The following is a 25,924-nucleotide window of genomic DNA, read 5'->3' as shown; positions in this document are numbered from 1 at the left end:
CCACCATATTTAAAATCCCAGCCCTCATGCCTGCTTTATTTTTCTCCATGGCTCTTGCTGTCTTCCAGAATCCTAGGTGTTTAATTTACCTAGGATGCTCTTGTCCCCCTTGCTACGGAGATAGGCTCCTGCAGGACATGGGTTTTGGTTTTATCACCAGCACCTAGAATAGTGCCTGGCATGTGAGGACTTGCTGAGCGTGTGGGTACACCCAGACCCGCTGACCAGTTAGGCTGGAGGAGTGTCAGTCTTCATGGGAGAATTGCCGTGGGAGAAGAATTGCAGTGAATAGTCTTTGGTCTCTGGATGGGCTAGGAAGCAAGAAAAGGCCACAGGGACAGTGAATGGGGAGCCTGGAGGGTCAGCTCTTGGAAGTCATTACAGCAACAGAAGCACATTCTTCTGGAAGGAGAGCACGGGAGAAGTAGATGGTCACTAGGTGGTGGTTGCAGAAGGGAATTTCCCAAGGTTTACGTATTAGAAAGGGAATTTTGAGAATTAACAGCGGCAAGGTTAATAGAAACTCATTTTGCCGGGAAGGGACTGTATCGCTTTTTGTTTCTGCCTTAAAAAGAGCCTCCTGAGTGGTGGTAAGTAGAGCAAGTTATGCCATCAAAGGCTTTTTTCTTATTGGAGAACTAGAGGCCCAGTGTACAAATTTGCGCACAGGAGGGGTCCCTCTGCCTGGCCTGTGATCAGGGCCAGCCGGCTGTGGGAAGGGACTGTAGGAGGTTGGCTGGCTGGGGGGGGGGAGGGGGGGGGTTGGACCACAGGAGGTTGGCTGACTGCAGGTTTGCTTGGGAGCATACTGACCACCAGGGGCAGCTCCTGCCTTAAGTGTCTGCTCCCTGGTGGTCAGTGCACATCATAGCAACCGGTTGTTAGGCTTTTATATCCATAGATGTCTATATGCTATAATCTAAGTAAGCAGATATGCCAGTAATGTCTGTCAGACAATTAATTAAACAGAGGTAGTGATATTATCAAACCAAGCTTCAAGGTTAAATTTACAGCCCAGCCTGAGTGGCTCAGTGGTTGAGTGTCAACCCAGTTTGGTTCTTGGTCATGACACATGCCCGGATTGCTGGCTTGATCCCCACTAGGAGGCTTTAGGAGGCAGCCGATCGATGATGTTTCATGTTTTGAGGTCTAGCCGAGAAATGCTTTTTCACATCCCTGTACCTTCGTCGGCTTTATTTGTACAGAAGGTAGGTATATTTGTAATGATACGAGTTGAGCAAAGTTCTATCTTTTAATGAAAAAATACTTGAACTCGAAATTCTTGTAACCAAGGCTTCATTCAGAATAGGATTTGATCATCATGTTGACAAGGAGAATATGATAGTCATTGCAGTGTTTTTTTTCTATGTGATGACTTAAGAATCTTGAATGTGCTTCCTCCACGTATCGTTAACAACAGTGGGAGTGCTCTTGCATTGTATGGGTGGAGTGATAGGTCCTTCCATACCCATTATAACCATCTATGGTTTTATTAATTTTAAGAGAAATGTTTAACAAGCCTGGCTCCTGTTGAAAACCAGGCCAGAGTCATCCTCCTTACATTTCCTCATTATTGGGTTGTTAGCATAACATTAACTATTTTTAAGAACCCAGATTTCTTTTTATCTTGATGAAAATGACATCCTTAGGGAGGAGTCCTGTAGCTTTTATTTAACCCATTTTCGACCTCTCGTGGGGAGGATGGAACAATTAGTGATACCCCGAATCACTGGGGAACAGTCCAAACCAGATGGCCCGGCTGGCGTGGCTCAGTACTTGAGTGTTGACCTATGAACCAGGAGGTCATGGTTCAGTTCCTGGTCAGGGCACATGCCCAGGTTGCGGGCTCCATCCCCAATGTGGGGCATGCAGGAGGCAGCCAATCAATGATTCTCTCACCATTGATGTTTCTCTCCCTCTCCCTCTCCCTCTCCCTTTCTTTTGTGAGTCTTAGGGTTAAACCTGTGCTGGGAGGCAGCACGGAGCTGTATTAACCATAGGCTGCTTGCTTACAGGGAGAACGCTGGAGAACCCGATTCCTGGAGCAGTTTATCCTATGAAATCCCCTGCGGAGACTGCTCCGTGAGGCACCACCGAGAGCTGGACGTCTACACATTAACCTCCGAGTCCCAGGCACGCCATGAACCCCCACTTCCTGCAGACAGTTGCACCGGGCACATTTTTAAACTCATGAACATCCAGCAGCAGCTGATGGTAAGGCAGCACATTTCCATTGTAAGGCCTCTGTGCCCTCACTCCTTCCCCCAGTGAACCTTGGCTGTATTTAAAACCAAAACGATTCCCCTAAAGATTGTGAAACCTGTAAATAAAGCCGTTCTCTGCTTATAGATGAGAACTAGCATTGGGTTTGCTGCCTCAGGGGGGCTGAAAGAATTTTCATTGGATTTTGCCAGGCTTTTATATTAATGAAAGATACACAGACACATTGCAGGTATAGAAATATGTAACAGCCAGAACTAAATTTTCCTGGCGTGAAAGGAAATCTGTTGGTTGATCTTTATAAATTTATTGGTTTAACTTGATAAGATTAAATGGGCAAAGCAGCTTCTGATATCGTTGCTAAAGAACAAGAACCAGATTTCCTCAGAAAAAAGCCTTTTCACAACTTTGGAGATGAGTGATGATAGCGCTGCTCTATTTGAATCGATAGTTATATGGTACAAAGATCACCAAAAAAAAATAAAAAAAAAATAAAGATTTTATAATCCACTCAAGGCCTCCAAGATGAAGTTGCTGCCAGACATAAAAACATTACAGACTCCCTGATAGCTTTGATTACGGATAATACGAACGTCATGCGGGTACCGCTCTCCGGCCACAACATCTGAAAGGCTAAGTTTAGATCCTTTTTCCACGCAGTTGATTTCAGAGATGATTTGATTTGGAAAAAGCTTGGCAATAATTTCATGGAAGGGCACCTAGGGTCAGCTCGGTGCCAGAAGCTTCTTTGGGAGCAGGCCTTACTTCCGAGGCCAGCAGGCCAGCGCACCTCATTGTGGAGTTGGATGAGGAGCTTTGCATCTTCCTCTCCCAGTCTTGTTTGTCCCAGGACAGGTGTCATATTATTTCCCTGGGAGGGACTGCCAGGAAGGCATGCTTTCCCTCCTGGGAGAATCAGAGTCCAATTGAAATGATCAGTTTGCAGATGTTAAAGCTACTCTAAGGTATGGGAATAGTTGGTAAAAAAAAAAAAACATGAGATACTGAAACTGTCCGGGGATGCATGTGTTAGGAGCATGTAATTTTCTTCAAGAAGTGCCACTTGTTTCTGCCAGCCTCTGTTCTGTAATGTTCGGCTGTTATTAAATTTAATGAGCTGCTTTCGTAATTTTTAGGAAACTGTTACGCTTTCAACAGGAACTGGAAGCAAGCAAATTTTGAATATGCTAAGGAGCACAGCACAGAAGCTTTTGTTTTACGTATTTATTTTATTTTATTTTTATTGATTTCAGAGAGGAAGGGAGAGGGAGAGAGAGAATCCAGCTTGCTTTTTATCTTGATCAAAATGACATCCTTAGGGAACAATTCTGTAGTTTTTATTTAACCCATTTGTGGCCTCTCCTGAGGAGGATGGAACAGTTAGTGAAATCCCAAATCATTGGGATATCATCAATGATAAGAATCATTGATAGACTGACTCCTGCAGGCCCCGCACTGGGGATGGAGCCTGAAACCCAGTAAAGTGCCCTGACCGGGAATCGAACCGTGACCTCCTGGTTCATAGGTGGATGTTCAACCCCTGAGTCACACTGGCTGGGCTCAACCTTTTATATTATTGCTTATTTTTGTCATCCTAGCGGCTGTGTGGCTATAAGGGAGAAAAGTGATATCGGGAACAGGAGAAAAAACGCCTCTGTGTTTCCTTAGACCAGCTCCGTGCCTCCTCAGAAGAGCTGGAATAATCATCAGTTTTCTCCAACTGGATTTTTTGGTCATAAGTGTCAGTGACATCTTTTCCCATGAACAGCTTTTAAACATTTCCTTTTCATTTCCTCTTTAGCAAACAAACCTCAAGCAGATGGACAATCTCATGCCCTTGATGGTGGCAGCCCAGGATCCTTCAGGTCTGCTCCCTGCCCAGCACGCCGATGGCTCGCTCCTTCCCTGTGCAGCAGCGCCCACGGACGGCCCGCAGCTTCCCTCCCCTCCTGCCGGCCCCGAGAGCTCTCCACACGGCCCTGGGGTCCCAGACTTCTCCAGTGCCGGCAAGGAGGAGAACACAGATTGCTCCTGCAGGAAGAAAAATAAAGGCGTGGCGAGAAAAGAGGAAGAGGTGGAGCCTACCGCGGACTCTGAGACTCCGTCTAATCCCCCGAGCTGCCTGCAGAGCATGCCTGATTGCGGGGAGAAGGGGACAGAAGGCCTCCCGCCCTGTGACACCGGAAGTGAAGACACTAGAGCAGCATCTGCCACCGCGGCCGCAGCCCGGGGGTCTCTGAGCAGCGGGGGTGCTGCCCAGCCAGGGGTCGCACTCATGGAGGCAGGCCCGGCCCCGCATGTCCCTGCAGGTGGACAGGTAGGCGGTTCGGCGGTAGATGCTGGTGTCCCAGAGACTGCGGAGGGGTCGGATCGCGGCCTCATGCACCCAGGTGCCACCACCCAGAAGAAGGTGCTGGAAGCTGGGGAAAGGACAGAGGAGAGATTGGAGAACTCTGAGGCCAGCGCGGCTGCAGCCTCTGACGTCAAAGCCACGAGGAAGCCCGCGGATAGAGCCACTGTCCCAAACTGCGTGCCTGCTACCGGCCCGCCGGACGGTGACCCGCCTGCTGAGCCGGTCCTTGTACTGAGCAACGGAGGAGCCCCGACTGAAAACGCTGCCGAAACAGAAACTTCCGGACGTCGTGACGCGCGTGCTGGTGGTGATCAGAGCCCTGCCATCGTTCCAGCCGCTGCCAGTGGCGAGATGTCAGACGGCGCCCAAGAGGATGCTCTCTTGACGGACGGGGCAGCGCCACCCGCTGATCTAACCATCCCCCAGCCACAGGCAGATGCTTTGCTGGAGGAGAAAGCAGAAACGAATGCACCTCATCCTCAGAGCCAGGACGACAGGCCGCCCGTCTGCTCCCCTCCTGCAGACCAGACGCCGCCAGCCGCCTCTGCAGGCAGACAGAGCGCAGTGGCCTCTGGCGGTGACGCCGGGACCCAGCCCACAGCCACCGCCCCAGGCCCGCCCCACGCACAGCCCCCGCCCACTGCCGCCTGCCCGGGAGGCCCGCAGGCCGACACCCTCACCCCTGGCCCTGGGAGAGACACCCCGGAAGATGTGGGTGTTTGTCCCCTTGAAGTTTTGGGTGCAGAGGGCCAGACAGGAGGTCTGAACTCAGAGACGCCTCTGACAAACGCGCTTGAAGCGGGGCCCCAGCCACACGCTGCTGTCACCAGAGCAGAGCGAGGGCCGGAGCCAGAGCAGGCGGGGACAGCAGGCTGGACTTTCCCTCCGCCAGGCGGTGAATCAGTAACGAAGGCCGACGCCCTCTCTCCTGTCCCCTCCCAGAGTGAAAAGGGAACAGCAGCTCCCGGGCCACGTCCCGCCGCAGACCGTACAGATGGCGGAGGTCGGGGCGATCCCCATAAGCAGCCGCTAGAAGACCCTGCAGCTGGCCTGCCCTCCCCCGACACCGCCCCGGACCCTCCGCCCAGCATGGGCAACGCCAGTCCTGTAGGATTCGGCTGGGAGCAGGAGGGCCCCCGCCTCCCAACAGCCCCTGAAGCTAGGAACACGGAGGGGGGCTCCGACCCTTCCCAGCTCCACGTGGCCGAGGCCCCTGTGGCCTCTGATTCCAACGGGACCGAAGAAGGAAACGACCCTGTGGTTCCAGAAAACTCTGCAGCTCAGGGACAAGGTGACAAACTGAACGCAGCGATTGGCTCCTCCACCACGGAAGGCGCTCCTCCTCCAGGGGTGCTGCGGGAAGGGCAGGGGCCAGACCCCCCGGGACAGGAGTCCCCAGGGGCCCAGGGAGAGCCCGGCCTGGCTGCCTGCGCCCAGAACACGGCACTCGAGCACGGCGGCTCCCGGGGCACACCCTCGGCCTGTCTGAGCGCAGAAACCAAACACAACAAGGAAGTGGCCCCACCAGCCTCGCCGCTGCCTGAAGGTGGGGCCGCACACAGCCTGGTGCCACCAGGAGCAGGCCTGGCTGCAGACGCGGGCCAGGAAGCCGTGGGTGCAGAGCAGAGCAGCTCACGCCCTCCGCCACCGCCGGGCCTTCCACCAGATGCATCCCAGGCTCCTGACTGCAATGGACCCTGTGCGGTGGATGGAGTGACAGACACTCAAGGAGAGACCGCGGCAAGTGGAAACATGGCACTGGATGGCGCAGGGGGTAACGCTCTGCAAGGAACTGCGGAAGCCGGAGGAACGGCCTTATCGCACGGAGCCCGAGACCTCCCCGCTCCGGAGGGCTTGCTGAGCCCCAAGAACGGGATCCAGGTTTTGCCAGGAGCCTCACCAGACAAAGGGGGGGCTGACCTCCAGGGTGCTGCAACCCCAGAGACGGTGCCTCCTGTTGGGGAGAAAGGGGAGCCGGAGGGAGCCCCCCTCCGCTGTGGCAGGGATGCCTCCGAGGAGGCCCAGATGGACAGCACGTGCTCTGTCCCCCTGCAGCCCACTGCCCAGGAGCGCCCCACAGAGACAGGGCCCGCCACCAGCGATGACAAGGCTCCCCCTGCCCCTCACGCCGCATCTGCCGAGGCCGGTCACCCGCCTACGGGCGGAGAATCCATCGAGGAGGCTGCGAGTCGTATAGTGGATGCCGTCATCGAGCGAGTCAAGGCCTCCAGAGGCCTGCTAGCCGAGGGGCACGTCAGTGACATGCCACCGTCCAGTCCCGCAGAGCCAGGGCCGGGGGCTGACCAGCTGGCGAGCGCTCCTGCAGGGAAAGTGCCCGCCCCCCTGCCCGGGGGGACCCCAGCAGCGGGCAGTGCGCCCGGGAGCCCTGCCGGATGCTTTGCTGGAAGGGAAGAGCCAGAGAAGACGATTCCACAAGTTCAAGGAGCTGAGCCGGCAACAGGTGAGCGAAGCAGAACGTGACGTTAACCTGAGAGGCAGTTCCCTCGCGATCTCTGATGGGCAGGTAGGAGCAGAGGTGTCCTGGCTGGTGAGAGGTCTTGCATTCACTGGGCAGGTTGCTAAGTGAATAGTCACCACCCCCAGGAGAGACACGCCCCCTCCTACCCCCCAACCAATTCTGAACAGACCCCAGCTTGATTGCCTGAGTCTGTAGGTGTTCTGTTTGCCACCCTGGGGTCCAGTCTTCTTAACCTGGAGCGCCATGTCTGCTAGGTCCCTGCTGTTCTAAAATGATGAAGGAATTTCGCAGGGGTCTGTGTTCACATGGCTGAGGCCTTTCCCCCAGAGCCCTCAGAGACAGCGCCGAGAAAGAGTGTTTTATTTACAGCCTGAAACTCCTTCCCCATCCGGGTCTGTGTTCTAAGCAAATCCAGCCAGCGGTTTCATGAATAACTTAGCTGTAAGCCGATGGCCTAACATCCCAAACGGTGGTATTAGGTCATCCGAGGGGGGTGGGGACCCCCTCCTCTTCCTGCTCTCGGACCAGACCTCCCGCCCCGTGGCCTGTGGCTTTTGGGCAGAGTCTGGGAACGCAGGCCCCTGCCCGGCGCAGCCATAGGATGCAGGATTTCCGCCCCAGCGCGGTCTGCTGAGCTGCTGTCACAGGGCAGACGCGCTGTCTGCTTATCTCAGAGAAGCAGCTGCAGGGAGCTGATTGCTCAGCCGGCTGCCTGCTCCATGTCCTCAGAGCGCAGCCGGCTCTGAACACAACTTCTCCCCGGGAGTTGGCCGGAGCCGAAGCTGGAGTCAGGCTCCGTGTCACTCCCCGAACCTGCCAAGGTCAGTGCCATTCGCTCTGGTCCCACCACCTGTTCCCAGGTACAGGCAGGGGACCCGTCTCCATGTCTGACCCCACGCTGTTGTAGGTAAGACCTCGCCTGCTTTGTTTTTTACTGCTGGATTGTATTTTCGATGCTTTTTCTCCTCATTTTTGAAAACCCATTCAAGTGTATTCCGAGTTAAGAGCGTGGGGGTGGGGTGTGTAGAGACATGAACAAACAGAACTCGAAAAGGCGTTGCTTAGGAAATAGAGCAGTGCAAACACAATTGTCATTTCCCCGAAAAAGCATTGTTAATCATTCGTAACCTTAAAAAAAAAAAAAAAAAAATTCAAGTGGGGTATTGAAGAAACGTGCGGTAGCGTTTTTTGGTGACTTTGGGATTTAATTTTATTGATGTTTTATATTGTTAGTGGGAGAAATTTGTTGGCTGTTTTCTCAGCGAGGTTTCTCTACTCTTTAAAACAAGGCACAAAAACAAGTCTATTTTGGGGGCCGGGCAGGTTGACATTTGGGAAGAATGGCAATGGCTGTAAGCCGATGCCGGCCTATGTTCTTGCATTTGGGTCTTTGGCCAATGGGCTGGAATGATTTCTCTTCCTGGCTCAGTGAAAACTAACGCGAGGCCATGTGAACTGTATGAGCTTTGTGTCTCTAGTGCCCTCCGAGAAAAAGGTAGAATCCAGGGAGAATTTCATATTTATTACCACGTAAGTATATAGCAGAGATCTTAAAGTTTTAGGAAGGAAAACGAGGCGAACGCCGGCTCACCGGTACCTCTGGGTTTGGGGCTGTGGGTTGATACGTGTGGGCGAGTGACTTGTTCGGTTCCCCAGAGCAGTCATCTGTGCTCAGGGCCCAGGGTCTCACATTACAGAGGGAAGTGGCCAGCGATAAAAATCTCCGCTTTCTTCAGAAAAATGGCCCGGATTGGGGAAAGCCCACTGGAAAAAAGCCCCTGAGTGTGATCTCAGAGCACAAGGGTATTTTCTAGGAAGTTCCTTATATTTATTCCATTCATGAGTACAGCCAGCCTGTTGTTGCATGAGTGAGGGGCCACGAGTTTACCTGCTGATCGGGAGGAGCCCTGTGGCCCTGGCTTCTGTCTGTCTGTCTGCTGCTGTGGATTAAGCCAAATAGAAATCGAAATGGGGGAAAACACACACTTCTGGTGAGAAAACACACCCCGAGAGCACCGGTCACAGGCCTGTGGGAAACGGCTTGTACACGAGTGAGTCAAGCCAGTCAAGTGTCAGTAATCACTGTTTACCGTTGAGACTGGCCAGCGCTTGCCAAAAAGCCGTCTTATCAGCTGATGGGTAAAGGATAGCAAGGTCATACCAAAAATCACATCCCCCAAGTAAATAAATAAATAAAAAAAGCAAAACAAAACAAATCGCAACAACACTGAAACGTCTGCTCCGGTTCACCTTGAAATATCTTGGTCAAGGAAGGCTTAGTCAGATTTTTTAATTTAATCACGTTTTCGAAATACAGGACTGAGTTCGATTCTTGGGATTTCCTTGCCGGTTTTTAAACTGCTAGTAAGATTCTATAATTACAGGGTCAAAGAGAGGAGACATTTATAAAGGTTTGTTTATAGAAATATAGCTTTCCTAAATCTGAAGTAGACCCTTGTGCATGTCACAGTGCCCTATTAGGGCACTATATGTATACAAATATGTATATGAATATGTATATGAATATGTATATGTATATGTATATGTATATAAATAAAAAGCTAAGTGACCAACTGTATGTCTCATCAGCCGGCTGGCCGGCACATGCCCCGCTCTGGCAATTTAAAAATAAACATTGACTCGCGCATGCGCGGTACATATAAAGCCCCCACCAAATTTCTTAATAGTATTACTCCTTCAGGTATGCCATGTCATAAATTAAAATTGAAAATCATCATGCTAATGAGAAATCTGAATAGGACATGGGGACTTTGTAATGGTACTAGATTTATTATCAAAAGGTTTCAACCTAACATCATTGAAGCTGAAGTATTAACGGGACCTGCAGAAAGAGAGGTTGTTCTGATTCCAAGAATTGATTTGTCCCCGTCTGACACTGGCCTCCCATTTAAATTAATTCAAAGACAGATTCCCGTGACGCCAGCATTTGTGGTGACTATTAATAAATCACAAGACAAACTCTATAGACAGGGTAGAAATATTCCTACCTAAACTCTTTTTCAGACATGGCCAGTTATATGTTGCTTTCTCTCGCGTTTGAAAGTTTAAGTTGTAAATACTTCATCACAAGGGAAATTAGTCAAGCACTCTGGAAGTGTTTTTACTCAATGTGGTGTACAGGGAGATAGTAGAATGAGTTTAAATCAATTTATCAGTCATTGTTTTTATCAACATCTTTAAATCATGTTTTTGTTGTTTCTGTATCATGTCTTTGTTATATCATGTTATTACTGTTTATTAATCAATTTATATGTTTTCACATACATTTTACTGATTTTCTTTCATCTCTGACACTTGTATTATAAAGGGCGAATAGCAGTATTAAAATTAATGTTAATTTTAATTAATTCCCTTTCAGTGTGCACGGATTTGTGCACCGGGCCTCTAGTTTAATATAACCGTTTTTTGGGAGAAGCCTCCCTGCTCCTTGGTGTAGGTTGCATTCTCTCTGCCAGAGCGGTGGCATGACCAGGTTAATAACAACCACAGGAAGTTTTCCACGTGAAATTGAGATGACCGTTCCACTTGTGTTTGGATTATCAAGGTGAATTTTGACTGTTCGATCATCAGTCCCCTTCAAAGAAGTGCCAAAAGCCTAAATTTGCCTCAGGCATTTTAGCAAGTCCTTCCTGTATTTGCTTAACCATATGGTGACCAAGTAACCACCATTGTTTGGTCTGTGTTGAGCATAATTCTAGAGAAGACATGTAAAAACTTTAAAAAAAAAAAAAAAAAAAAAAGAAAGAGAGAGAGAGAGAGAGAGAGAGAGAGAGAGAGAGAGAGAGAGAAGGAATTGCTATTTGTGATTATGTCTTGATTTGGGGAGAAACAAAAGTTAAAACAAAAAAATAGTTTAGTAGAACAGTCTTTTGCAGTTCTGGGTAAATGAGTGTATGTAGTGTTTTTTATTTAAAAAAATATTTTTATTCATTTCAGAAAGGAAGAGAGAGGGAGAGAGAGGTAGATGAGAGAGAATCATTGATTGGCTGCCTCTTGCATGCCCCCACATTGGGGTTTGAGCCTGCAACCCGGGAATCAAACCATGACCTCCTGGTTCATAGGTCAACATTCAACCACTGAGCCATTCTGGTCTGTGTAATGTTTTTTTTTAAAGAAAGACTCTTCTCAAAGGCTTTACCTCGGCGCTTTCTTTGTTGTCCTGTACAAATGCAAGCATCTCTTGCCTCTTGGATGACGGTCAAGGTCGACCCCCTAGCTTCAGCCGGTAAGCTGTTACCTTGGAGCATATTAAGTCAGCAGCGCACTTCCTTTTTCATGAAAAGTCCGTGGTGAAAACAAGTTCAGTAAACATTGAATTGGACCTTCCCTTACCTACAAACCCATAGGAAAGCCAGGGAGAACCATGTCATAAAGGAATAGCTCAGCATAGGGTCAGAGATGACCCCCACTTTTCCATGTACCCCCCAAAGCAAACAAAAGCACACAAAACCCGGAGCATGTTGTGTACATAGTAAGGCACAGGAATCAATTTTTCAGATGCACTTTGTAACCCTCGTGTCCTCCTCAGACATGCCAGACACCAAGGCTGATGACGAGGTGGACTTCCTGAGGGATCCCAGGCCGAGCTCAGTTTCTGAGGAGGTGGCTGCAGGCAACACAGCTGCTCCTTCGGGGACGGGACAGAGCCTGAAGACGCAGGCGGTGAGTGGCCTTGGATCTTCACCAGCACAAGGCCTGGCATACTGGTCTGCTTTACGGCCTTGTTTTTCTGTTTATGGTTTTTTTATTTTTTTCATGGTAGTGCCTTTCCCCTTTCTCGCTTGTTCCATGACGTATACCCGTGGAAATGCATTCAGTAAGCCTTCATACGTGGTGTGTACCACAGGCAGAGGTCTGTAATGGGCCTTCCCCAGTGGATCCCTTGGAGATGGTAATGGAAAAGATTTTACTTTCCCTGCGAGCGCAAGACCTTTTGGTTTGTCATCCAGTTGAATGTGTCACAAAACGAGAATTGCCAAAGGGATGTTAGCTCTAAAACTGATCCTTTCTTTTTCTTTATATAGAAACTGATAGCAAAAAAGAGATTTTAACTTACAGCTCAATATTCTATCTGCAATATGAAGTATGTCGATTTTAGTGATGAAAAAAAATGTTTAGTAGGTGTGCTTTGTGTTTTTGTTTGTTTTTTTTCATAATAGCTCTATTGAGATATTATTTCTTCTTGCTAATCCTCACCCAAGGATATTTTTTCAATTGATTTTCTTTTTATAGAGAGTGGAAGGGAAGGAGGGAGGGGAGAAAGAGAGAAACATTGATGTGAGAGAGAGAGAGACATTGATTGCACCCCATGCATGTGCCAACTCTGGGCTTCTTCTTTAAAGCTATGAATTTTCAAAATAAGGAACTTCAACTTGTTTTTTTTTTAATTTATTTTATTTAAAAAATATATATATTTTATTGATTTTTTTTTTTTTTTTTTTATAGAGAGGAAGAAAGAGGGATAGAGAATTAGAAACATCGATGAGAGAGAAACATCAATCAGCTGCCTCTTGCCCATCCCCTACTGGGGATGTGCCCGCAACCAAGGTCCATGCCCTTGACCGGAATCTAATTTGGGACCTTTCAGTCCACAGGCCGATGCTCTATCCACTGAGCCAAACCGGTTTCTGTTGGAACCTCAACTTGTAGAGAGAAACATTGCTTTCCATTAGAGACCCCACGTGGTTTAAGAAAAACAAAAACCTTTCGGAAACTGAAAATCAAGTTACTTCACTCAATTCCATTTCCTCTCAGAAAACCAGTCCTCCCTGTCTGGACCAGAGGGTGTACTGGTTTTGTTCTTCAGAGGGCCAAGTGGTAGATCTTCTTAAAGCACCACTAGTAGATAAACAGCACTGTACCCTCCCAGCCTGTTTCAAGTGTCAGAACTGTGATAAACAAGCCTGGTTTTATTGGAGTGCATAGGGAGGGAGGTGCTGTTCCTTCCAGCTCCTTATTGCAGATAATACTCATGACTAATGCCTGGGTGGCGTTTTGTCCCCGGGGAAAGAAAAGAGAACACACCCTGCTTTGGTAGGGTACATGAGCCTTTGTTTCCAGAAGCCCCTACAAAAAGAGAAGGAACAAACTCATATCCTTCAATTCAAGTGCCCGTTTCTCAGTCCTCCATCTCAACAGGGCAGTGGTTAGAGCACAGCCCAATGCTTGCTTTCCCATGAGCGCTGTCTCCATTGTGATGTCATCTTGTCAATTATAAAGAAGAAGACAAAACATTTTTAAAAATAAAAAGCTCCCTCATTGTTTTCCTGTTCTCTCGTTTTGGGCATTGAGAAAAATAATATTCCTCTGGTTGGTCAGTGTGCCTCATCCTATATAATAAAAGCCTAATATGCTGATCGGCCAAATGGCGGAATGACTGGATGCAATGACACGCACTGACCACCAGGGGCAGGCGCTCAATTGCCCCCAGCCTGTAGGCCCCTCCCTTCCATTCTCTAAAATTCAACGGGAAAATATCCTCAAGTGAGGGTTACAAAAAAAAAAAACGCAAAAAAAAACAGAAAAAGCTTTATTTATAGACACTAAAATTTGAATTTCATATAATGTTCATGTGTTACAAAATACTCTTTTTTGGATAATATTTTTGAGACATGTAATAATGTAAAATCCACTTTTAGGTTTTGTCATAGGCTGTACACAAAGCAGGCAGTGGGCTCCTGGACTAGAGAATATTTTCAGCATCAGTGGCTGAAAAGAAAGCACCAATGGGCTTGTTTTCTATATCAGTCATCGGTTTCATGGTGAGCGCTCTAGTCACTGACAGCAAGCAGGAAGGCAGAGCTCCCGTCTATGTCTCTCCAAACTAGCCTGTGACTTAGCTTTTCCACAGCTCAGGGTCCTCCTCCGTTTCTCCTCTCGCTTTAACCTCTGGGACCTGTTTGCAGCCCGAAAGGATTGCTGGAGCTTGTGGTTGTAGTTGAGGGTGGAGTGGCGTTTGTTTAATATTATTTAATCCGATCTTTCTGACACATGCCCGGACCCTGTGTTGGCCTTGGGAACAGGCCAGTCCTTGCTTCATCGAATCATTGTCACTGAATCATCCTCTTCTGAAGGTAAAACAGGAAGAATTTGTGTATCTTGTGCTCTGTAGGTGCATTTACGGCCATTTTCTAGCATACATCAACAAGGACTATGTTTTAAATTCTTCTAGAAGTCTCCCTGTTTGGTAACCATCTCAACGTACTTATTGTCACTAGACAGGGACCTCGGTTGAGCGTGGCACACTACGGAGTATTTAATGAAAAGTACAATTGAGTTCCTGTTTGCTTTGGTTCGGTTGTCTGATACCTGTCACACAACCCGAGGAGTGATTTTTTTCATCCTTAACCTACCTGACTTGTTGTGCTATAAATGGGCTCATACTTTAGAGGCTAATGATGCTGAAAAGCATGATTCATGAAGGAACTAGGCAATAGCAAGATTAGCGCTTGCTTGTTTTTCAAAGAAAACACGGTAACGTGATCACTGCTGCAGGTTTCTCTGGAGACTGTAGATGGTCCTAACAGATGTCTCTTCCCCGGGCTGCGAGTGGTTCCGACGTGGAGCCTGCGGCTTAGGAGGCAGGTCATCCAGTCATACCCAGGACGGTTGTGGTTTGTTATTAAATGTTGCCAAAGCTGTAACGTTAAGTCACAGTTTAATATTCAACATCATCCCCTCTTACACCTTCCCTGGTTGGAAGATCTGTTCTGTTCTGTTGCCCCTTGGCAAGTTAAAATGTATATCAGGCGCTGAGCCTGGCCCAGTGAGGACAGCGTGACATCAGCCAGTGTCACAGCTTCAGAATCCAGTGTTCTTTTCACCCACTTAAGTAACCAGTGGCCTGAGGTGGTTCCTGGAACAACCGAGACTCAGTTCCTGCTTGTTGGACATTATTATAAAAGCTGCAGTAATAGCCCTAACCATTTCTGCTCAGTGGCTAGGGCGTCGGCCTGCGGACTGAAGGGTCCCAGGTTCGATACTAGTCAAGGGCATGTACGTTTCTTGCGGGCACATCCCCAGTAGAGAGTGTGTAGGAGGCAGCTGATTGATGTTTCTCTCTTATCAATGTTTCTAACTCTCCCTCTCCATTCTTCTTTGTAAAAAAATTAGTAATATATATATATATTTAAAAAAAGAAATAGTGATAAGGCTATTAATTTTTTTTTTTTTTTAAAAAGCTGCAAGAATAGCATCAGACCTTAATTTAAGATGGGAGGCTGGGAGACATTTAGAATTTTAATGAACCTGAATGATTAGCTGAAGTTCAACTCCTTTACCTTCAAGGAGAGGCAGTGAATTCAGATCGGTTTAGTGGCCCGCCCCATCTCACTAGTTCCCTCTGTAGATTAGATTCATCTTCTGTGTGAGCACTGTTCCTACTCAGCATACTGTGGTTCCCAGGAGAGCCATCCTGAGGGGCCGCTCTGGGGAGTCCAGGTCACGTGGGTGGGGTTCAGCATTTTAAACAAGTACCCCTGACTCAGGCTCATCTACACCGAAGTTGTTTTATTATTATTATTATTAATAAATTTTATTTAGTGGTTTTTTTACAGAGAGGAAGGGGGAGAGAGAGGGAGAGAGAGAGAGAGAGTCAGAAACATCAATGCGAGAGCAACATGGATCAGCTGCCTCCTGCACACCTCCCACTGGGGATGTGCCCGCAACCAAGGCACGTGCCCTTGATCGGAACCGAACCTGGGACCCTTCAAGTCCGCAGGCCGACGCTCTATCCACTGACCCAAACCGGTTTCGGCCACACTGATGTTCTAAAACCATTCCATCAGCCTCCCATGCTCTCAGTGAAAGCTGGAGAAATTCCATTCGCCATCTCAGGACCAAAGCTGACTCCTTTTTAAACAAGTCTCATGTTCTTACTCTAATATGGTTAGCTTCAGCAAAATACCACCAAGATGGTGTTTGTCCAAAGAGTTTGTTTTTGGTGCAGAAATTAAGATTTTTCCAGATCTGCCTTTGGTTTTCAAAAGAATGAGACGACTAGGTACAGAGATGACATTGAACCCTTCCGTCCACAACAGAAGCCCTTGTGGGTCCTTCAGCTTGAGCTGTGCTCCAAGGCGGCTGCCAGGAAAGAATTCCGTCTCCTGCTTCCTTCGCCAAGTCCCCATGCTGCAGCCCGCATGCTCCACGTCTCCTGTGAACCTTCTCTTCCGCGTGTGGCCAAGTTCGTTGGGCGGAACTTGCCTCCCTGGGGTACCCGCTCATTGATGTACCTCTGTGATAATCCCTTTTCCACATGCTCATCGCATAAGCTGATTAGCCAGTGGTCCCAGCAGCCAAATCCTCAGGAGCAAATGTGTCCAAACACAACTCGAAAACCCCATATGTTGAGTTGAGTATTGGGTTCCTGGGAAAGTCTAGTCTTCCTTTAAGAAAAGCATGCTCTCTAAGCAAGAGAGCATTTTCCATCAGAACCCTGCTCCCCTCTTTAGAGCTTCACAGCCACACATCAAAGTCACTGAATTTCCATTTGTAATTATTATTATTATTATTTAAAAATATATTTTATTGGTTTTGTACAGAGAGGAAGGGAGAGCGATCGAGAGTAGAAACATTGATGAGAGAGAAACATCGATCAGCTGCCTCCTGCACACCCCCCACTGGGGATGTGCCCCCAACCAAGGTACATGCCCTTGACTGGAATCGAACCCGGGACCTTTCAGTCCGCAGGCCGACGCTCTATCCACTAAGCCAAACCAGTTCCGGCATTCGTAATTATTTTTACAACAGCATTAATACTTGTCTCTTCAAGGCGGTGATGAGGGTACGGTTGGACAGATTCTGATTGCGATCGTCTCCTTCGTTCTCTCCACACTTTTCTTTTCAGTGGAACACTACGTTTCCTTCCTCTTGTCTCAAGGGGGCGAGCTTGCATTTCCATCCCCAGTCCAAGAGTCTGGAAAAAAGCTTTGCTTCCAGTGGCTCCTCTCAGCCCGCCTGCTCAGCTGCCAGAGGAAAGTACAGGGAGCCTGACAGCCACACGCCGCTGCTCAGAATGGCTCATAGACCCTACCCTCACTTAACCCTTTCCAATTTTTGAAAAGTCCCTTAAAAGACGTCCCTGCAGCCGAAACCGGTTTGGCTCAGCGGTAGAGCGTCGGTCTGCGGACTGAGAGATCCCGGGTTCGATTCCGGTCAAGGGCATGTACTTCGGTTGTGGGCACATCCCCCGGTGGGGTGTGTGCAGGAGGCAGCTGGTCGATGTTTCTCTCTCTTCGACGTTTCTAGCTCTCTAGCTCTCTCCCTTCCTCTCTGTAAAAAATCAATAAAATATATTAAAAAAGAAAAAAGAAAAAAAAAGATGTGCCTGCGATCATATTTGCTGTGCAGTTTTGTGGTGCATGTGTCACCTAGGAAAACGCAAATTGGCCTCTCGCAGCTGCCAGTAGACTGGCCCTAATTGGCCCTTTTGGGTCCAAAGCTAGAATTGGTTTCAACCACAAAGAAACTTACTCCTCAGCTTTTTCATACCAAGTTTTTGGAGCACTCTTTTTTTTTTTTTTTTTTTTTATGTCTCCTCTGAAATGGAGTTTCCAGGAAATTTCGGCACATGCTCTTCTGCAGGAGATAGTTGCAAAACAAGTGCTGCAGAAAGGAACCCCAGATCGGAAAGCCACAAGCTGTATCCTTAGTGTAAATATATCTGTAGGTAATGTAGGGGAGGATGTAATGTACTGACCTGGCTCTATTTTTAAGTGACCTTGAGCTATTTTAATTTCTCTCGTCTCTATTTTCTCCTTTGATAGCGGTTAGGTACTCTCTAAAGTTCCTTGCAGATCTTAAATCTTTTTTTTTTATTATTAATATAGTTTATTGATTTTTTTTTATAGAGAGAAGGGAGAGGAATAGAGAGCTAGAAACCTCGATGAGAGAGAAACATTGATCAGCTGCCTCCTACACACCACCTACTGGGGATGTGCCCGCAACCAATGCACATGCCCTTGACCGTAATCGAACCTGGGACCTTTCAGGCCGTAGACCGACGCTCTATACGCTGAGCCAAACTGGTTTCAGCAGATCTTAAATCTTGATCAGTGTGAAATAATTTGGATAAATTAATAAATATTGGGGTGTATTTCTCATGTATTGGACCAAGCAGACAATCATGTGGGACTTTTAAAATCAACAGCAAAATTCTTAATCACTTTGTAGGGAACATTTTCCAAGGAGTTTTTTCCCCCCCTCTGGAGTCTAAAAATAAGTCATATTAATAACCTCCTTTTTTATTTTATAGAACTGCTTCATTTTAGGTCATAGGTCCATTTTTGGAGGGGTATATGTACCTTCCTTCAAACACTAATAACAAAGATCCCTAAATAAATTGTGCTGTTCGAATGGATTTCCTTCTTTGGAGAGTTCCTATTGTGAATTTCCAAAAGTAGATCCTAGTCTTTGCTTTTCACACACACATACCAGCTTGTGTGTTGAATATTGTAATAGAAACTGGGAGTGCCGTGAAGGGTCAGATGAGGAAGATGTACCCCCAAAGAAGACCTGCTGAGAGAGACCAAGTAATGAGCCGGGAGTGACAGCCGGGTCCTGGCACCTGGGCAGGCGTTATCTGCTGTTGAGGCCTGCCCCCCACCCGTGTTCTTCCTGCTGTTTGCTTTTGGCGGCATTGCACCATGAGGCATCGAGTGGAATATTAACGTCTCCCTCCGGGGACTTTTCCCTGCTGATAGCACGGCTGGCCTGGACGTGGGCCGCCGGTCTCTCTCTTCCGGTTCCAGAAAGTGATGCGTGTGTCATGATTGTGTTGCCATGGAGCCCCTCCCGTTCCTGTCACCGTCGCACTCACAACACAATGGGTCGCGTTCCTTCCCAGGAGCCATTAGGTGCCCCCAACGGGGCGATCGGAGGGAGGAAAACGGAGCTGTGCCTCCCCCCTCGTCCACCCTCCTCCCTGGTGCCGGTCTGCTCGCCGCAGGCTCTCTGCTCATTGTTTTTCTCCTTGTCTGAGACTCCCTGTTCCTCCTTGTCTCAGGGAAAGCACGTAAATCCTGGCTCTCTTGACCTGTTACTCTAATGTAGGGGTGTCGAACTCAATCAGAGAAGGGGCCAAAATCTAAAATCCAGCCTAAATCGCGGGCCGAATGGTTTACTGAACAGTCATAAACTGTCATTGTGATGGAAACGCAGCGGAGTGCAGTGATGACAGCGCGGTGCGGGCCACATTGCAAGGCCTGGCGGGACGGATTTGGCCCGCGGGCCTTGTGTTTGACACATGTGCTCTAATGCAATTGCTGCTGCAGCTAAATCTATTCAGAGGAGTTCCTAAAGCTGTGAGAGGAAACCCTGTATAGACGGTAATGCGGACAGTGCTCTCGGGTCTGCTTTTTAAGTCAAAAAACTGTCCTGGAGACTTTGAGGAATAGTTGGTCATTGGCACACCCCACTCCCAGGGTGGGTCTCAGGAGATGCTTGACCACGTGGATTCAGATGACGGGCATCTGCTGAGGGTTCAGGTACAGGAAGACAGGAAGGGGGTGGCAAGCTCCTCAGGGCCCAGTAGCGCCCCGGGTTTCCTTGTCTCTGTTCTGTTCCTGACTCGGCAGTGTCTGTGCTGCCGTGTGTCTGTTTCTTGGCACAGCTCTCCAGGAAGGAGTGGGGCTTAAACAGAACACAAAGCCTTGCCTGCCCTTTTTAAGAATAGGATCTCTGAACAAATCGTGGTGTTTTTTTTTTTTTTTAATTTAGACTCCCCCTAGAGGTTATCGGATACCAGCCACTTGTGAGCGGGTAGACACGAAGGTGCCCTGAACTTGACTAATGTGAAAAGTGGCCTCGGTCCTCCCTCCTTAAAGCTCTAGGTGGGCTGAAACCGGTTTGGCTCAGCCGACAGAGCGTCGATCTGCAGACTGAAAGGTCCCAGGTTCAATTCCGGTCAAGGGCATGTACCTTGGTTGCGGGCACATCCCCAGTAGGGGGTGTGTAGGAGGCAGCTGATCGATGTTTCTCTCTCATTGATGTTTCTAGCTCTCTATCCCTCTCCCTTTCTCTCTGTAAAAAAATCAATAAAAATATATATATTTTTTTTAAAGAAGATCTAGGTGGAAGCTTGGACCAGGAAGAAGGAAGATACCACCAAAGACAAGGAAGATGGAGAGCTTTAGCATGGTGTGGGGATGGGGAGGCAGAAGGGTCACTGACCAAGTCCCTTCCCAGCGCCTGCAGGGCCCCTGACCAAGCTGTGAAAGCACGGAGGCTGCAGCTGTGGTCGAGCCAGGCTGTCTCATTCTCCTGGCAGCTGTTCCTCTGATTTGTAACCCATTGTCCAGCCTAGAGCAAGGAGGAGGGTATGTGAAGTGAGCTTTTAATTTTAATAACAGAGGAAGAGAGGGCTAGTTGATTCTTTTCCTCTGAAAAGGACTTGATCACATAGCTAATTTAGCGTAACCGAGGGAGATGATTACACAAATCTATACATAAGTTAAAAAGTGGAAGTTGTTGAATGTTTTTAAAAGCAAACCTCTTGCTTTTGGATACACATAGCTGTACAGGGCATTTAAACAGCTGCTGCTAAGTAGAGGCATTGCTGGGCCATTTTTGATGTAAAAGGACCTTAAGTATTGGCATTTATTTTCACAAAACAAATGTACCTTTAGGAAGGTCTTTTCATAAGCAAACTAGTGGCTTGGTGCACGAATTTGTGCACATTGCAAGGAAATTAATTAAAAGAAATATTTATATTTTGCCGGCACCGGTTTGGCTCAGTGGATAGAGTGTCGGCCTGCGGACTGAAAGGTCCCGGGTTCGATTCCGGTCAAGGGCATGTACCTTGGTTGCAGGCACACCTCCAGTAGGGGGTGTGCAAGAGGCAGCTGGTCGATGATTCTCTCTCATCGACATTTCTAACTCTCTATCCCTCTCTCTTCCTCTCTGTGAAAAATCAATAAAATATATTTTTTAAAAAAAGAAATATTTATATTTTAATATACTTTATTGATTTTTTTACAGAGAGGAAGGGAGAAGGATAGAGAGTCAGAAACACTGATGAAGCGGAGGAGATGTGACTGCTAGTCTTGTAGAGGGCAAGTCAGACACAGTGTGTCCTGCTCAGTGCTAGAAGCTCAAGGCTTGGCCCTGATGACACTTGATGATCTGATCTGTTACTTACACTATCTCCTTGGGTTACCTGATTTGTCCGATGCATCGTCCTTAGGTAGCTCACCACCAGTCAATGCTGCCAGTCATCCGACCCAGCACACACCATCTGAATAAGTTAGCAAAATGCTTCTAGCAATGCACTATTTTATGCAGAGAGTGTGTGTGTGTGTGTGTGTGTGTGTGTGTGTGTGTGTGTTGTTATTAATCCTCACCCAAAGATATTTTTCCATTGATTTTTAGAGAGAATGGAAGGGAGGGGAGAGATACAGAGAGAGAGAATCATCCATGTGAGACACATGGATTGATTGCCTCCGACAACTGAGGAACGCGCTGTAGACCAAAATCAAACCTGCGACCCTGTAGTCTGCGGGCCGGTGCTCTATCCACTGAGCATCCCTGGCCAGGCTGGCACGTCCCATTGGTTGATAAGGTCCAGGGTGCTCATGTCACTTGTTGGTAGCGAGCAGAACAGGGATGCCCGTTTCCTCTAGTGCTTGTCTCTGTACCCAGGAACCCAAGGGCCATTTAAACTTACGAACGAAGGAGCTTCTGAATCTACATGACCTGCACCCGTTAGATCTCGTCCTGAGAGTGTAGTCTCCCCTGAAAGCGTCTTTTCAGACAGAGGTGGCTGTTCACTCGTTCCAACAGGAGCCATTTGGTGAAGGCGAAGGCCAAGAACCGGAAGGAAATCCAGAGAAACAGGAGCTATCTTGCTCAGGAGCCTTGTGTAACCGATGCCCAGCTAGCTATGGGGACTGACCTGGCTGCTTCCGGTGTGACTGGAGTGCTCAGGGCGGGAGCACCCGCCCGGAGGCGGCCTGGTGCGGGGGCCCGGGCTGAGCATCGTAGGGGAGGTCCGAGGAGAGGTGAGGAAAGGCCGCAGAGGTGGTCCTGCCGTGGGCTTGTCTCCCAGAGTCCTGCTCGACGCAGCTCGGTGCTCTTTAGCCCAGTGCTCCCCGCTGTTCCGGCTTCTGGCGGGGATGGTTCAGGGCACCAGGAGTCCCGTCCAAATCGGGCACTTGGGGATGGGCCAGGAAAATAACCTATAAATATCTGCCTTTTATTACTTCTTTCCTTTTGCCTCAAACGAAGAGGCTTTTTTTTTCTTTTCTTCTTCTTTTCCCAAGTCGGACTCTTCCATCTGCGGTCCTGGTCCATGTTGTTGATCTTTTTAAAGAACTACTGTTCCATGCCTGGCCAGCATGGCTCAGTGGTTGAGCTCTGACCTACAAACCGGGAGGTCACGGTTCAGTTCCCAGTCAGGCAGGGCACATGTCTGGGTTGCGGGTTCGATCCCCAGGAGGGGAACGTGCAGGAGGCAGCTCATTAGTACTTCTCTCTCCCTCTCCCTTCCTCTCTGAAATAAACAAAAATACATTTTGAAAAAGGACATTTGGTGGAAGGAAAGATTTACCGAACTCAGTTTAACGCAGACTCGTTTTACGAGCTGTGCCCTGGGATTAGACTCTGCGTGTGACAGTGACGTTTACCTCACAGGTTTTTTATGAGGAGAACGTGTAAGAGTACATGTGGACGCACCTGAGAAGCAGGAAGGCTCACTGATGTTGTTACGAATGAATGTTGTTGCCCCAGGACCGTGGTCGGCAAACTCATTAGTCAACAGAGCGGCGAACTGTGGCTCGGGAGCCGCAGTTTGCCGACCACTGCCCCCCGGAGCCCTTTCCTAGACGTGAAAGGATCCCGTCGCTGCTTTTCCTCCTGAGATTATGATTCTGCTGTCTCCCTTTCTCCCTCCTCCCTCCTTTAATTTCACCACCCAGTTGGTCATTTTAATAAAGCTTAACATTTGGGGGCTCATTCCAGGAGACCGGAGCACATGTTTGCGAAGAGACCTTTTTAAAGCTTTGTCTTTCCTGATATTCTCCCATCTCAATTCCTTTTTGCCATCGTTAGCTCCCAATCGTAATGTAAGTATCTGTGCTTTCCGACGGTCCTAGGTTGAGAAACGCTGCTGTAGAGCCTGAGACCATCAGAAAACACAGATATTTACATTATGATTCATAACAGTAGCAAAATTACAGTGATGAAGTAGCAACGAAAATAATGTTATGGTTGGGGGCCACCACATCAGGAGGAGCTGTATAATAGGGTTGAGGCATTAGGAAGGTTGAGGACCACTGCCCTCGAGGGTTAGAGCAATGGAGTGGCTTGCTGCTGTCTACGACTGGTTTGAAAAGAGTAGTTGGTTGCTCACCCTTTAGGCCTTCCTCTCTCTTCTCCTTTCACTCTTTTAATCTTGCGGTCAGAGAAAACGCCAGGGCCAGCAGCGCTTGAACATCTACGCTGAGAGGAAAAAGGAAAGCCGAGATGGAAACAGTGGCTTTGCAGGCTCTGTAAGCCATGTCCTCCTCCCTCCTGTAAGCACCGAACGCCATATGCCAAGCAGACTGTTCTAAGCAGCCTGGAGTTGCTCAAGTGGAGGCTGTTTCACCTGTATTCTAGTAAATTCGGCCAAGTGTGCAAGTCAGACGGAGTCACATGTTGGTTGGGGTTAATGAAATCACAGATTAATGTAAATTGTTCCCCAAAGGGGAGAGCTTTCCTTCCTTCCCGTTTCACGTGAAAAGTGGAGGGGGCAGGTATAATTGTGCAAGAAAACACTGCATGCTTTCTACCCCAGGGTTTGAGCAAATTTCTCAGTTCCTGTGAGCTAGCTGTATGGCGGGTGATAAATACTTCTTAGTCTCAGACCAATGGTATCAGATCAAGAAGGAATTTCAAGTATGCCACCGTGTCCCTACCCTCTCATTTTTCAGTTTTTGGAAACCTAAGTGCAGGGAGTCGGAGCGATTGTTTCAGGTTGCTAAGGGAGATAATGGCACACCCCAGAGTGGAAAGAACCTGGGTTTTCACCCTACCTGCTGGCGTTCCTGCGGAGACTATATGAGTCACTGATGAGTCACTTAAGCAAGGCCCGGTCATATGCCGCTGCTCTGTTGACCGGCCTTGAGCGTTCTGTTTGGATCCTCAGCACGTCCACTAGGTGGCGCCTTAGCGTAGAGCCCTCTTTGGGACTCTGCCCCAACTGGAACAAAGGGGGCCAAACAGAGGTGCCCTTTAGGGAGGTTAAATAATCCGGGTAAGGGGTTAGATCTTGTCGTTGAACAAACCAGGAGGAAATTTAGTTCTCGAACAGAATTGCTAAACATTCTAATGCATACAATATTGTTATTCTTCATTTTCTGGAATTTTAAGAACACAAGTCGGGCCTGTGGTCTGAGCAGACTAAAAGCACTGGTTCTTCCGTTGAGGCATTTGGAAGCCCTTGTTGCGGACAGAAGGACACAGAGAGAAGGAGGTGTAATTAATTTTGTAAATAACTACTATTGTAAATAATCTCTAGGTTATTCCATAGTGACCAGTTCTCAAAATTAAAGGAAAAGAGGGAACAGCCTGAGAACGAACATTTGTAACTCTCGGCTCCGGTTTGGATTTGAAGGGATTGGTTGCTGCGTTTCAAAATTCTATAACAGAATAACTGTTCCGCGGGTCCAGATGTTTTCGATAAAAACTTGGAATTGTCGCATCAGCGGCAAAAAGCACAGGGCTGCGGAGTCTGTCTCCCGTTGGGGAGTGCTGATCCGATCCAGAGGGGAGAGGAAAATAGACTCTTCCCCACCCAGGCCGTTTCTGCTCCAAGAAGGAACGGAATACGCAAAGAGGGGTCCAAATCATTGAAACACACGTATGTGTCCAGAAAAAGTGAGAAGTCCCCATTCGCAGTGGGTAGCATACAGCCAGCAGACAGTTAGAAATTAAAAAGTTTCGTCTATATGTCTCAAAACAGCAATCTGGGCCGTTTTGGATAATTATATTATTTCGAAGCAGATTCCTTTCTAATTATATAAACTTCTGGAGGACAAGCCTTGTTATTTATTTGGTTTGCCTTCACTGCACGGCACAAAATAGCTGTTAGATCCGTATAGATTAGGGGTGTCGAACTCAATCAGAGAAGGGGCCAAAATCTAAAATCCAGCCTAAATCGCGGGCCGAATGGTTTACTGAACAGTCATAAACTGTCATTGTGATGGAAACGCAGCGGAGTGCAGTGATGACAGCGCGGTGCGGGCCACATTGCAAGGCCTGGCGGGACGGATTTGGCCCGCGGGCCTTGTGTTTGACACATGTGGTCTAGATCATGTACATTGGTGTCCATAGAAGAGGCTGAGGTAGAAAGGCCTTATTGTGATTGAAGCATCTGGTCCCGAGAGAGATGCCTGGGAACCTTGGAAGCAGGAAACATTCGGATCTAATTAAAACAGAAGGGAGCGGCCGAGAGGAATAAACCATATCGAGGACAGAGGGGAGGCAGCTCCGTGTGCGGACGGGGAGGGGAATGGGCGCTGAATGACAGCTTGGCGGAAGCTCGTGCAGAAAAGATGATAAATGACTACATTTTCCATACACCAAAGCCTAAAAGGATCTCTCAGTTGGTGCTGTAGGTCACATAGTTTCAAAGTGTCCGTGAGTTGCTGACCAGGTTCCCATCCTTTCGGTAGAAAGCCTGAGCAGAAATCTTATTTACAGCTTGTCATCTTTCCCCAGTCATCGCGTTCCCACTGGTTCCCATTGTCACTGGGGTGAGCAGCGCCGCTAGTCCACTGTCCGTATTAGGACTGTCCCAGGGCCAAGGCTCCCTGGGCACGTGGGGAGGGAGGGAGGCTGGCTGCTCCCCGAGGTAGTGGGGCTGGGGGTCGGGG

The 25,924-nt window shown here is 48.3% G+C and overlaps 1 protein-coding gene across 3 annotated transcripts in view; it reads left to right on the top strand.

Annotated features, from left to right (window-relative positions):
• The window catches only part of AKAP13 (A-kinase anchoring protein 13), a 149,397-nt gene that overhangs the window by 65,890 nt on the left and 57,583 nt on the right, over positions 1 to 25,924 (top strand). For 2 of the 3 annotated variants that reach the window (XM_045572006.1, XM_045572004.1), the window contains exons 6-8: positions 2,016 to 2,214; positions 4,022 to 7,034; positions 11,602 to 11,735. In XM_045572006.1, the coding sequence (XP_045427962.1) occupies positions 2,016 to 2,214; positions 4,022 to 7,034; positions 11,602 to 11,735 (3,346 nt within the window). Of the gene's footprint in view, positions 1 to 2,000; positions 2,215 to 4,021; positions 7,035 to 11,601; positions 11,736 to 25,924 lie in introns of all 3 variants that reach the window. The other variant, XM_045572005.1, reaches the window with a different exon arrangement.

This window comes from Pipistrellus kuhlii, unplaced genomic scaffold (assembly GCF_014108245.1).
Source record: "Pipistrellus kuhlii isolate mPipKuh1 unplaced genomic scaffold, mPipKuh1.p scaffold_m20_p_42, whole genome shotgun sequence".
NCBI lineage: Eukaryota > Metazoa > Chordata > Mammalia > Chiroptera > Vespertilionidae > Pipistrellus > Pipistrellus kuhlii.
This window is presented reverse-complemented; position numbering and strand designations above follow the sequence as displayed.